The sequence below is a fragment of the Tarenaya hassleriana genome, unplaced genomic scaffold, assembly GCF_000463585.1.
Source record: "Tarenaya hassleriana unplaced genomic scaffold, ASM46358v1 Cleome8, whole genome shotgun sequence".
Classification (NCBI taxonomy): Eukaryota; Viridiplantae; Streptophyta; class Magnoliopsida; order Brassicales; family Cleomaceae; genus Tarenaya; species Tarenaya hassleriana.
Window position 1 is genome coordinate 502,972 of NW_010970490.1, and position 12,673 is coordinate 515,644.

A 12,673-nucleotide genomic window follows, 5' to 3' on the forward strand; every position below is an offset into this window, starting at 1 on the left:
TCTTCTTTTTTTTTTTTCCTTTTTTTTTTGGGGGGGGGTTGGGGGGTAATCGATTTTTTTACACTTTTATAATTGGGTTTCATGATTATTTGGGTTGCTTAGTATTTTTTTTTTTTGGTGTGTTGGGGAATTCGAGGGTAGAAGAATACGTGAATACGAGGCTTTGGGAACATGATATGTATTCATGAATTCTTCTATCCATATATATATGTTTGCATAATGTATTCATATTATAAAAAATTTCGTATATTCTGGTTTCACTTATGAGAATACAGATTACGAGGGAGGAATTTGAGCCCCGCACGAGATGCTCTGACGTTTATATGAAATGCATAAGTTTCTTTTTGCAATAATATTATATTCATTATATATATATTTTACCAAAATTTGCCACATATGGTAATGATTATCAAATCCCAACGCATCGCATGAGGCAAGTGATGTGAGTTTTCATCTTTTATTCCAACAGGCATGCAGCGCCACGAGCATTCGGGGAAGTAATAGTTACCGGAGGCAGCTTTTGTTGCTTAATGTATTTTTATCTTTTGACTTGTGCCCTAGCGTGATCATTATCTACCATTAAATCTTTTCACTCGACCTCTCCGTTCATATATGACTTTTCTTTTTTATTTTTCCGAAATACCTTTCGTATATATTAATGCAATATATAAGCCAATATGTTATATATGATGTTCATTTTCCTTTCAAATCATTTGTTTTGATAAACCTTAAGATTAAAGAAGAATCCGTTTCAATGAAATAAGAGATGGATTAAAGGAGAATCGGTCGTCGTGATTTGAATCTTCTCGATTCCAAAAAATAAAATAGAATAAACACAGAACTAGAGAAAGACAAAGAAGGCGACTTGTTATGTGGTTTAAGTAAATCAAAGGGTTTTGAAGAAGACAAAAGTTTACCTGCCCCAACTAAAAGCCGTTCGTAATTATACATAATTACACCGGAAAAAAAAGTTAATTATTATTATTATGGTTGATATTATTATTTAAGCAAACTTAGTGGGATTCGGGGGCGACCGCATGGGTTTCCTTGAAATATCATCATTCTACTTGACATTTTTTTATCTCCCTTCACCAAGACTTGAGCCGTACGGGGCCATACCTAATCTCGTCGACCGTCGTAATGTGTAATCGTCTATCAAATACCCGGAATATAAATATCATCAGAGATCTGCGGAATTGCATGTGGAAAACGCGAGACGAACAACATGTACAAGTTGAAAGATTCTTATAAAATCAAATTAAAAGAAGGAAGTTTCGGTACGTAATTATCACAGACGAACGAGCGAAATGATTAACAAAGACAAAAGGAGACATTCGTGGCATATGATGATCAGTTAACGGCTTGAAATGCGGAACAAGATGCCTTTTATTGTGCCTCCGAACCAAACATTATTTCTGTCCCTTAACATATGATGATTTGTTGTATTTTTTTTGGACTTTATTACTAGAATTATGTATATACTATATATATATAGATAGAGAGAGGAATTGAAACTTGAAAGGGGGGAGCAGACCAAGGGATATTAAAAAGAAAAAGAAACAAAGCAAACCCCGCGATATTCTTGCAGTGTATAAAGAATCTACGCTAAATACGCATGGTCGCTTTATATACATATATATACACACACACACATACAGGACGCAGTGGAAAGAGTCAACTAGTGGGGAAAAGCTGTGATATTTCTTACAGTTATACATAGCCAAAGAAATTAAAAGTGAAGCAGAGAATCTGTCACGGAAAGATTTCATCATATATATATATATATATATATATCAATATGAGAGAGGACCATCCAACATTTATATTTGAATTTTACAGAGAAAGCCACCATCTAAAAAAGACCGCAAATATAACGAACGAGGGAGAGCATCAACATCGATTTTAAACGTTACGGGGCTTTAATTTTTTGTACTCTTCGAGTAACTTTTATCACAACCATTTTCATTTTCATCCAAAAAAAACTCTTTTATCACCACCTCCACCTGAGTACACATATACTACGTACGTGTGTGTGTATATAAAGTTATCTAGAAAATTACCGTAGAGAAAAAATCGCAAAGAATTCAACAACACAATCAAGAAAGAGAGAGAGGGGCGCGTGTACACGAGAGCATGGAGATAAGATCACATTCGTCACACAAGACAAACCATAAGTACATCTCCTACACATGTTGCCTGCTATGCAAAGGGGGTTTTTTAAAAAAAAAAAAAAAAAGGTCGTATGTTCAACCCAGAACAAACAACGGTTAGACGAAACCCAATATTCTTACACCGTTAACACTTTAAAAAAAAAACCCCACCATTTCCTTCAGAGAAGCATGCCCTCCCTTCTGCCATCCATCGTCGTGTTCATGCTCTCGTTCTTTGAACAGGCGACCGGCTGTTTATTTATTACATACACAGCACACACACACACACACACAAAAAACATCGTGAAACAAAACTCAATCAAATCCATTCAGGCAAAATTGTTTCCATTTCATCCTACCTGCGGTATCGGTCATAACCTGGGGGGCTCCTGGCCCTACCATAATCCGGACTCCTCCGTCCGTAATCTGGACTCCTACGTCTTTCAACACCTCCCGTTGGACCCTTGTACCTGTCGTATTCTGGACTGCGTGGACGGCCGTAATCAGGGCTTGGCCGCCTCCTGTACACCGGGCTAGGTGACCTCCCGTATCCAGCCCCCCTACTCGGACTCCCTCCATATCTTTCATCTCTCTCGTCATCATCCCGTAACGCATACTCCACCGATACAACCCTGTCCAGTATTTTGCTTCCAAGATATGACACAAACAGGTAAGACAGGTTAGTTGAGCACACTATCTTTCGCACGATGTGTTGCCTTTCGGATAGTAAAAACAAGCTCCAAGAAGCCGAGTTACCTCCTCTGTGTGCATTCGAGGGCCTTGGTAGCATCCTCCTGTGTTGCAAACTGAATAAATGCAAAATTGCGTCTGATACGGACATTCAGAACTTTACCATGCGGCTCAAAGTGCCTCTCAATGTCACGTTCTCTCGTGTGAACGGGATCAAAGTTGATGACAAACAGTGTCTTAGTAGGCCTCTGGTTTACAGCTGACCTCCCATCACGAGGCTTACCACGTTCACCCTGATAGCCAGAAGAAACTTATAACTTTTCCTATCATAACTAATACAGAAGATTCAAGAAATTTAAGAAACAGATACCTTGGCCCATTCGACAGATAACCTACGCCTCTCGTATCCAAAAGGGGTATTGTCAAGCCCACGAATGGCATCTTCAGCATCACGTTCATCCTCAAAATAGACAAAAGCATATCCTGCAAAACAATAATACACGATAAATACAGAAGCGCAAAAAATGATCTACATCGGTGAATAAAACCTGCAGTGCAACAGATTAGCCAATAAATGGAATCTCGCTTTCCCTAGGAAAAAACTGAATAGATATACAACACCTGCATATATGTGAAGGCTGGTGAACTAAAGACGTAGAGGCGTTCCATGGTGTAGAAAATCAAGATGGTAGCATATGAAAGGTAAAAAATCCAAGTTTTGAATTCTGAGTGTTTGCTAGGCATGCTTCACCATTCTGAGAGCAGGAGTTCAGATATGGAAGGCATGATGAAACAAGGCATGGCATAATGGATTCAACTAGAACCCCATCTGATCAGTGATGGTTGTATACACGACAAATGCCAAGGTTTCCCTAGTATCAGCGAAGACGGTAGGCACAACATGACTAATTTTGTCGCTCCCCGCCGATACCATACTTTTGAAATGGCAGGCAGTGAAATGGATGACAGATGTAGAGTGAGGAAAGGGCAGAGATATAGCAAAAGTCAGGAAAAGAAACTCAAGTTCCTTTTTTTGTAGAAGGTTCCTGCGATCAAATAAACTCTTAATACGGGTATCCTCTTTTGCATAAAGCCCTAAAGTACCGCTCTTTACGTCTAATGTAATTGAAACTAATGAATTCGGAAACAAATTATACTTCGGTGACATAAACACCAGACATCGTGGTTAACGTTTTCACTGTTAAGTTATGGAAACAACTAAGAATGGCCAAACCTAGACCACAGATTAGCAAATCAATCTTCGAATTGCAACATAGGTAAAAAATTTACACCCAACAGACTGTCCCAACGTAAACCTATATAAGTTTCTTAATGCATGCCTAAATTTCTCGTACTACCAGGCAATATCTCTAAAAGAAGATACCAGAAACACTCGAGTGACAAAACCTATACTTACCAGATTTCATGTCCACTCGCTCCACTCTCCCATACTTGCTGAACAATCGCTCGAGCTCCGACTGGCGAGTATCATATTCGAAGTTCCCGACGAACACCGGTCTCATTCTTACAGAACTTTGAGAACTGATAACGACAGAGCGCCAAGGAAAAAATTAACGAAAATCAAAACATCGATCGCGAAGAGAGAAATTATCGCAAAGATTAGAAAAGACTTGGATTGAGCGCGACAGAGATGGAAAATTCACCTTGAACGCAGTTTTAGACTCACGGAGACGACGATAAAGAAACCCTAGACGATGCTCGCCGGAGAATGCGGGAACCGCTTGGGGAATTTCTTTTTCACCCCAATTTATAGAAAAACGAGAGAAGAGAAGCGTGTCATTGACGCTGTCTCGACGACCGTCCGATCATCAGGGGCAATTCAGGAATACTATACCATAATTTATGGGTCAAAAAATAGATGGGCTTTTTTCTTGTATTGGGCCTTGACATTCATACATTTATCAAATGAAGAGGGCCTTTTGGGTATTTCGTAATATGTACCCGGGTGGTAACCTATATATGACTATGACTGCCACCTCGCTCGACTGTCACTCTGATGATGATGTGAGTGATAAGACATCCGATTTGTCATTAATCAATGGAAATGATAATGATGATGATGATAATAATAATAATTAAGATCATGATACTATACTATAGGAATTGGAATTCTCATTCACGTATAAATATAACGGAGAATGGTGGTCCATTGGATCATCATCATCCACTTTCCAAACCGTTAAATCCTTTATTAGTTTATTGTTATATGAAAACAAAGATGTTTATAGAGATGGTGGCGATAGCTTTAAAAAAAATGAATCATAAAAAAATACAGAATATGGGCCCATGGAATGTCCAACATTATTTCTCGGCCCATGTTCAAGTTATGACCCAAAACAGTTTACATAAAAATTTTCTTAAAAAAAATAAATGTAGGATATATATATATATATATATATATAACTATTTGTCGCCTTCCTACCTATGTCGTACGCTTTGAATAATAACTTCCAAATGGGATTCATTTAATTCGTGTCATTTATGCGTGTTCGTTGTATCACACCCAATAAATTTTAAAAGTGGAATTTAATTCCGGGACATATCACGAATATCACGGCCCACTAACCCAATTAACTTTTGAACCCTATATTTATTTCTCTAATAATTACGACATCATCGCCACACCGAATGACATTTTCTCTAAGAAAAGAAGAACATGTATATGGATACACACACACATATATATATATATATATATCCACAGTAACATTCTGCATGTATGTATTTTAGATTATAGCTCTTGTAAAGAATAATAAACACTTTCACTTGGGATAACCGGACACAGAATTGTTGGCAGCAGGGGTCATGGATGTGGTTTACTCGGTCACTTGTTGTCAGATTTTGCCACCGGGCATCTATCCATTCACGAAAATTATCAAACATAAATGAAAATTTCAACCAAAACATACGTTATATCTCTTCCAAGAGAAATGAGAGAAAGCTACTGTTATTAGGATCCACTTATTTATGGGAAGAGGCAAATGAGAACAAACAAATGGTAACAAGATATAAAAGGACAAAGAGAAGAAGAAGAAGAGTGTGTGTGTGTGTGTGTATAACCGATATAATTGTGAAAAGGTGGGGTAACGTATGCTCGTCAAAAAAGCTTTGGTGCTTGCATGCATGTGCATGGCTTTCATCATCCATTAATTGTTATAAGATGTGATAAGTATCCGACGACGCCTCTTCCCTCAATTATATATATACATCGTTTTCACGTGGAAACACAATCTCTGCGTTACAATGGTTGCAAAAGAAAGTTTTATCCCGTTTCTACGTAATCAAAATTTATTTAAATTTTTTTCTTATATCGAATGGATAATTATACGAATTATGTGTTGTTTCGATGTGAAAGAAAGAAAGAGATAAGTTTTATGAGAAATGGAATTCCTGGTTTACATAGCAGCCTCAAGCATATAATATAAATTCATTCGCACTGTGACTAATATCGACTAACCGAACCTGTTTGGTCACAATCATAGAGGCCAAATTCATGTTTGCTCGATGTATACCATCACGTACACGATAATATTTCGTTAACGAAACAAAACCCAATTATATCGCATCGTTTGTTTCTTAGGTTAAAGTTTTTTTTTGTTGGTATGAATTGTTAGGTTAAATTTAATACGAGACGATAAATAAATTTTCACCTTCTTGGGTTGCGGTAAGAGAAAATACTTCGCCATCATTTTATGAGTTATCCAAAGTTGATAACCAAAAAAAAAAAAGACGTTAAATCGCGAGTTATTTCCCCCCAAAATATAAATTATATATAGAAATAATGGAATTCATGATTTTGGGTGTGGAAGTGATGGTTGCTTAAATTTTCTGCTGACCATGACATTAATTTGTTGCATTCGATATATATAAATATAATATTTGGTAATTTAAATATAATTTGATGAAGATCCGACCAAGAATTCGTATGTTGACGACAAATCAGATAATACAGCAACAGAGCCTAGAAACAATGGAAACATGGCAACATGCCAAAGAGGAAAATAAGAGGGGATTAATAATTGGGTCAAAAAAACTTTAAAAAAAATAAAAAATAAAAATGGTTTGGGTGTAAAATCGAGAGACATTGAAAATGCAAGAATATCGGCGGAATCGAACATGCCAGATATACCCAACATTTTCACAGGTGGCTCCCACCGACTGGCTAATGGGACCCACTATTCAGCTTTGGACACGTGGCGTCATCTGGAGCGTCCTCATCCCTCCTCTTCCTTCCTTCCCCTCCTCCTCTAATTGATTTATTCTTTGGTGTCACAGACTATTGGTTGCTCGCTAGTGGCTTTCCTCTTCTACTGATAAGAAGAAAGAAAACAATGAAGGTACAGTTTTTTTTTTGTTTCATTAATTTACCCATATTTCATATTATTATTTTTTTTTCTACTTCTGAATTCTCTCTCTTTTTTTAATTCGTTCGTGTATTTGTTTGTAGATCTTCAACTGGGTGCAGAGGAAACTGCACCAAAATGTCATCAAAGGTTAGTTTTATTTTCCATTTAAATGTTATGCGTCTTTCCATTATGTTTTTGGCAGAGGAAACCAATAAGATCCAATAACTATAATGATTATTTATTTTCTTATAGTGAATATATATATATCATGCGTGGCCTCATTTTTCGCTTACTTGTTATAGTAGTATCATGCGGTTCGGTAATGTAATTATTTTATACTCTTTAACGATATTCCTAAAGAAAACATAAATCAACATATCCACCCTTACATCTCGTACTTTTCGGCATTCTCGAAACATAAATCAACCTATATATATATATACACGCGGCTTTTTAATATATTTGGAAACGGTAATTTTTGTAACAAGCTACAGATGGCGTGGTGAAAACCGTCAAGAAGAATGAGCCGAGTGAGATTGACAAGAACACAAAAGCTATACTCGACCAGGTCGGCTTGGTCGAAGTTCTTGAGAATTGGGTCGATGGAGTTCTCACCATCGGCACATTCGGCTTCGACACCCTGAAATACTCCGACGACAAAGAAAAATACGATTCCTCAGAAAATGAAGAAGGAGAAGACGTCGGAGATGATGATGATGATGATGACGGAAGCATGGATCTTGATGACGATGAGTTCACCAAGAACTCTGTGATCGTCTACAAAGATGAAGAGTTAGATCCATTGATTTCCACCACGGACGGATCGCACGACAATGGGGATGACCTAGGGTTCGGGATCGTGGGCTCTGAATTGATGAGAGCCGTCGATTGCGTTGACTTTACTCCCGGCGCAGATGTTGACTTCCGTGGAAGGAAGAGGAGAACGACCTTGGCCGAGCTGTTCATGGAGGACGGAGACACGCATTTCAAGAAATGCTTGAACCCTCTTGAGATTGAATCGAGTTACGGCAAATATAAGCTCGATGGTTCGAAACTAAGTCGCCTCTCGTTCGCCAAGAAGATCGCGTCACGGGCCAAAGATCACGACTCGCGTCCCATCAAGAAACTGCACCAGGTAACATCCGATTATATATAACCTCATTTGTGTGTGTGTGTGTGTATATATCAATGATGCATGAACTTGAACGGAACGACGTCACATCGCACGTTAATTCCATGTTTCTTGTTGCCTCATGATGTGTACTCCGTAGCGTATATTGTGTTATGAGCTTTATTCCTCAACATGTGTTATCTGTTGTCGTATATATATACATACATATGATATGTTTATAAATATGATATGTTTATATATATATTGGTTTTGATGTGCTATGGCTTCGGTGAAATTGCAGATGATGAAGAGGATGTTGAAGAGGAAGATCCATCCGGACGTTGACGTGGGAAAGACTTGTAAATCGGACGGACTGAACAAACCAATCAAGAAAATTGAAGCTGCTGAATCAATCCATCTTCTTAATATTCCAGGTTCGTGCGTTTATATATTTCCCTTTTCATACACGCACACACACACATATATATGTATATGTATGCACTATACACGCAAACCTGTATTGGTATACATATACGTATATATGTGATACATGCACGTACACATTGTTGTGTATAGTTACAACACATATGAACGGAAACACTTATATATGCATGTGCCAATCGAAATTTTAGTTTAATCTATCGATTTAAAATTTCACAAATCATCAGTTATCCCACCAATCTCATCTAATTTCACTTTAAGAAATTGTTTTATAAAGGTAATATGTGGTCCCTAAAATCTCCTTTTTTTTCTAATAAAGTGAAATGTTCCATCTTCATTACGCTATTCAATTATTGGTCTGTTTTATATGTTTGTTCACTAATTAATTAACTTATATTTCCAAAATAAATTTCTGCAGGTCCTGTGGTTTAAGGTCTCGTTGCTATATGTTCGTGATTTTTCTTCTCCTTAGTTTATATATATGTATGTTGCCTTTTGATTTAATTTGATAGAGTATATATATGCTCGATTTCATTAAGATTTGTGTATTGTGGTTTTGATGTATGTACTCTACAAGGTGTGCTCCCCCCTCATGTTTAAACCCTAAACCCTAAGTTGTTATTGTTTCTTGGTTTTATATATGCTTATATTTCTATTTATTTGCATTATAATCCGCATGTAATCATTGGTTCCATTCTTTCCTTTACAGTATACATTATTTGATTGCAGACGTATATAAATAAAATAAACTTTTCAAAACGGCGACAAAAAAAAATAAATAAATGGGTTTGAAGTATATATAGCTAATGAATAGCGTCAAACAAAAAAAGAAAAATCACGACGATACTAATAACTATTTTACGTGTTTGATTAGATAGGTCAAAGTTTAAAATTCAAAATTCAGAATGTTTTATTATTGTTGTGCTTAATTAAGATTCCAATTTCACCCCTCGTTTTTCAAGTCCAACAACGACCGACACAACAAACGGGCTTTAGTGGGCCTAGTGACAGGATTCATATTGGGTCGTAATTGGGCTCAATCGCAAACAGTTTTTGGGCCTAATATGTTATATTCAGGGTAAAAAAGACTGAAGATCCTGATGATGGGCTTAATACTGTGATTCTGTGAAGGCCTAGAGAGAGAGAGAGAGAGAGAGAGAGAGAGAATGTGGGAAGAGCTGCACCAACTCAGCTACCACATGTTGCTTTGAGGGGCCATGTTCTTCACGTTTGTCACTCTGGGTAGGTACAATTTTACCCTCCACTCATTATTCAATTTGATTCATACACGTAATTACCAGCAGTAACTTTTTAATATTAGCAAGTTGACAATTTACTCATATATTATAGTATCTTATGGTCTCTTATTCCTCTGGATTTACTAGTAGACTTAAGAACAAAGTCTGTATATTCCACAGTTCTTGTCAATATTTCGTATTCCTATAAAAATTTCAGTGAAACCTATAAGGTAAGGCAAAACCAGTAATGGACTGTGTATTCGACGTTTCTGATTGGGAATTTGAATCTTTTGGAACGTTGAAATATATACGGAAGAAGATCATTAATTAACTCTTAAGTTACTCAAACATTTTTGTAAATTTACCAGATCGTCTCTTCGGAACCAGGAATAGCCGTCGTTGTCGGGAAAAATATAGGCCATGTATTATTTCTATAAAATAAAATAAAAAAACCGAAAATCTGTTCAACCAGAAATAAAAATATTATAAAGAGGCGGCAGTTCATACAGTTCTTATTACATCGGTGTAATTAAGAGCAAACTCTTGTCTTTATTTCTCTCTCCGTATGCAATTTTGGTTTTCTCTTATCCGTATCGGTAAAAAATCATCTGTTTCTGGTTGGGTTTCTGCAGAAGCAAAGAGAGATGGCGAAAGTCATTTCCTTCCAAGAACTTGCGAAGCACAAGTGCAGGAACAACTGCTGGATTCTCATCCATGGAAAGGTCTGTTTGTGTGCGTATATATATACATACATATACACACACACACACACACTCACTATATATATATGAATGATCAGTGCCATGGTTTATATAGACACGAAAATACATTCGCAGGTTTATGACGTCAGCAGCTTCATGGATGAACACCCCGGCGGCGACAATCTTTTGCTGTCCGTAACTGGTATCGCCCTTTTCTCCTTGTACTCCCCAATTTAACATCCATCCCTTTCTAATCCTCTATCTATATATACATATACACACACACATATTATATATATCGTTTTTTCTGAATGTATAAAAGGGAAGGATGCGTCGGATGATTTTGATGACGTGAGCCACAGTGAGGAGGCGAAGGGGATGATGAAGAGGTTTTACATAGGTGACGTCGACAGACAGACTGTCCCCGCGACCAAGAAGTACGTCCCTCCATGGAAGGAGTCGAAGACTGCTCAGTCAACGGCCACCGTCAATGCCGCGTCAGCTAAAGCCTCCGGGTCCCACAAGATGTTTCAGTTCTTGGTCCCTCTCCTCATCCTCGGAGCCGCCCTCGTTTTCAGATTCTACACCAAATGACGGAAAGGATTACGATACTCTTGTTTCATTATATTATATTCGGTGTCTGCGTAATGTTACGTATATGGATTGTGTTTGTAATAATGGACCGTCAAGACCTTGTTTTCGGCTGCTGTTGTTATAGCATACAATTGAAACGAAACGTTGTGTTATTATGTGATTGAAGTGTGAAAAGTTAAAACCAAGTCCGATATCGTTGTTGGGCTTTGAATGATGGGCCTACTGCGCCATGTTTTCTAACACTAAATCCATTTTTTGCATTTAGGCCCAAAAATAGAAGGAAACGTGGAAACGTAAATTTCCTAAGGCCTTGTAAGCCCACTTAAACTTGCCCATCGAACTTTCATATACAAGCCTATTGAGATTCCGTTTAATATGGGCCTAAATCATAGGCCCATATAAGAAATGTGCTTAATAATATTTCTGTCAATCTCAAAGCCCATATATTGGTTGAAGCCCAAGTTCTTGGGCCAGTCCTCGTCTCGCGCTAAAAACACGACAAGGAAAAGCCCACGTGGCTCGTTTGACGTGCTCTGCATGATTTTTTTTTTTAAATTAGTTATTGTGATTTTGAGTGTGTAAGTATCTATGTATGTATATATATATACGGAAAAGTAAATAAAGGGGGTAAAAGAGGAGAGAGTATTCGAGAGAAATGGTAAAAATAACAGTGAGGGAGGTAAGAATTGACAAGTAGGGGTCTCATCAATGGACCTTCGAATGGGTCTCTTATAGAACTTCGGCTGTTAAGATGGAACCTAAGCAACCGTCTTCTTCACTCACTGCCTTTAAATCCACACATGTTACTTTCTGTTTTCGTTTTTTTCACTGCCTTCCTTTTTTTATTTAAATTATTATTTTCTACTTGTCACATATATATATATATATATATGCTGAATATTGTTGTTACAATTATTTTTTTTAAAGAAAACGAATAATATGGTGATGTCAATAGAAAAGGAAAAATAAAAAAGAGAAAAAAAGAAGAAGAAAATGAATAAGATGAGTTGGAATCTCTTTCGAGGGGGGCAGAGGGAGAAATAAATGAGATGCAGAGGATACCAACAAATAACGCATTAAATGCCGTTGTACTCCTCATTCATCTTTCGCTAATTACCATGCTACCCCCTATTTCTGTTAACATTCTTAATTTTCCTCCTTTTTTTAAAAACTTCAATTTAAGCCATAGAATTATCTCTTCAATCTTTAGTTTGTTTTTCTTTCATTCGTAAGCCTTTGTCTATTACGCATGTATGTATTAGTCATGCGATAGATGATAGAGAAGCCATTTTATCGTGTTTTGTTCTCCACTACTAAGTACTAACTATATAGGGGGTGCAAATTTTAATATAATTTATAATGTGAAACCATTTGAAAACAG

At 37.1% G+C, this 12,673-nt stretch overlaps 3 protein-coding genes across 5 annotated transcripts; 2 read left to right on the forward strand and 1 right to left on the reverse strand.

The window, feature by feature from the left end:
- Positions 1-2,114: 2,114 nt before the first annotated feature.
- On the reverse strand, positions 2,115-4,614 carry LOC104802085 (serine/arginine-rich splicing factor RS31-like). Its single transcript, XM_010525522.1, has 6 exons — positions 4,505-4,614; positions 4,258-4,382; positions 3,211-3,323; positions 2,907-3,133; positions 2,510-2,797; positions 2,115-2,401 (listed from the first exon to the last, which is right to left on the reverse strand). The coding sequence occupies exons 2-6, from the start codon at positions 4,361-4,363 to the stop codon at positions 2,371-2,373; spliced, it is 765 nt and encodes a 254-aa protein (XP_010523824.1). The 5' UTR covers positions 4,364-4,382; positions 4,505-4,614; the 3' UTR covers positions 2,115-2,370.
- Positions 4,615-7,137: 2,523 nt separating this feature from the next.
- On the forward strand, positions 7,138-9,416 carry LOC104802086. 2 transcript variants are annotated; one of them, XM_010525523.1, is made up of 5 exons: positions 7,138-7,198; positions 7,309-7,354; positions 7,696-8,342; positions 8,620-8,752; positions 9,178-9,416. In XM_010525523.1, exons 1-5 carry the CDS (start codon positions 7,193-7,195, stop codon positions 9,189-9,191), a joined length of 846 nt encoding a protein of 281 aa, XP_010523825.1. In that variant the 5' UTR covers positions 7,138-7,192; the 3' UTR covers positions 9,192-9,416. The 2 variants fall into 2 exon arrangements, with proteins under 2 accessions (XP_010523825.1, XP_010523827.1); XM_010525525.1 differs by having other exon boundaries at positions 7,702-8,342.
- Positions 9,417-10,449: 1,033 nt separating this feature from the next.
- On the forward strand, positions 10,450-11,506 carry LOC104802087 (cytochrome B5-like). 2 transcript variants are annotated; one of them, XM_010525527.1, is made up of 4 exons: positions 10,450-10,522; positions 10,630-10,719; positions 10,834-10,900; positions 11,021-11,506. In XM_010525527.1, exons 2-4 carry the CDS (start codon positions 10,642-10,644, stop codon positions 11,290-11,292), a joined length of 417 nt encoding a protein of 138 aa, XP_010523829.1. In that variant the 5' UTR covers positions 10,450-10,522; positions 10,630-10,641; the 3' UTR covers positions 11,293-11,506. The 2 variants fall into 2 exon arrangements, with proteins under 2 accessions (XP_010523829.1, XP_010523828.1); XM_010525526.1 differs by lacking the exon at positions 10,450-10,522 and having other exon boundaries at positions 10,529-10,719.
- The last annotated feature ends 1,167 nt before the right edge of the window (positions 11,507-12,673 follow it).

Excerpts from the sequence above, each read along its gene's own strand:
- LOC104802085 (XM_010525522.1), bottom strand. The coding sequence starts at position 4,363 with ATGAGACCGGTGTTCGTCGGGAACTTCGAATATGATACTCGCCAGTCG. Across the intron at positions 3,324-4,257 it reads GCGAGTGGACATGAAATCTG|GATATGCTTTTGTCTATTTT; the intron begins GTAAGTATAGGT and ends ATTGTTTTGCAG. Across the intron at positions 2,402-2,509 it reads GGTTATGACCGATACCGCAG|CCGGTCGCCTGTTCAAAGAA; the intron begins GTAGGATGAAAT and ends ATAAATAAACAG.
- LOC104802086 (XM_010525523.1), top strand. Across the intron at positions 7,355-7,695 it reads GCACCAAAATGTCATCAAAG|CTACAGATGGCGTGGTGAAA; the intron begins GTTAGTTTTATT and ends TTTTGTAACAAG. Across the intron at positions 8,343-8,619 it reads CCATCAAGAAACTGCACCAG|ATGATGAAGAGGATGTTGAA; the intron begins GTAACATCCGAT and ends GTGAAATTGCAG.
- LOC104802087 (XM_010525527.1), top strand. The coding sequence starts at position 10,642 with ATGGCGAAAGTCATTTCCTTCCAAGAACTTGCGAAGCACAAGTGCAGG. Across the intron at positions 10,720-10,833 it reads GGATTCTCATCCATGGAAAG|GTTTATGACGTCAGCAGCTT; the intron begins GTCTGTTTGTGT and ends ATACATTCGCAG. Across the intron at positions 10,901-11,020 it reads TCTTTTGCTGTCCGTAACTG|GGAAGGATGCGTCGGATGAT; the intron begins GTATCGCCCTTT and ends AATGTATAAAAG.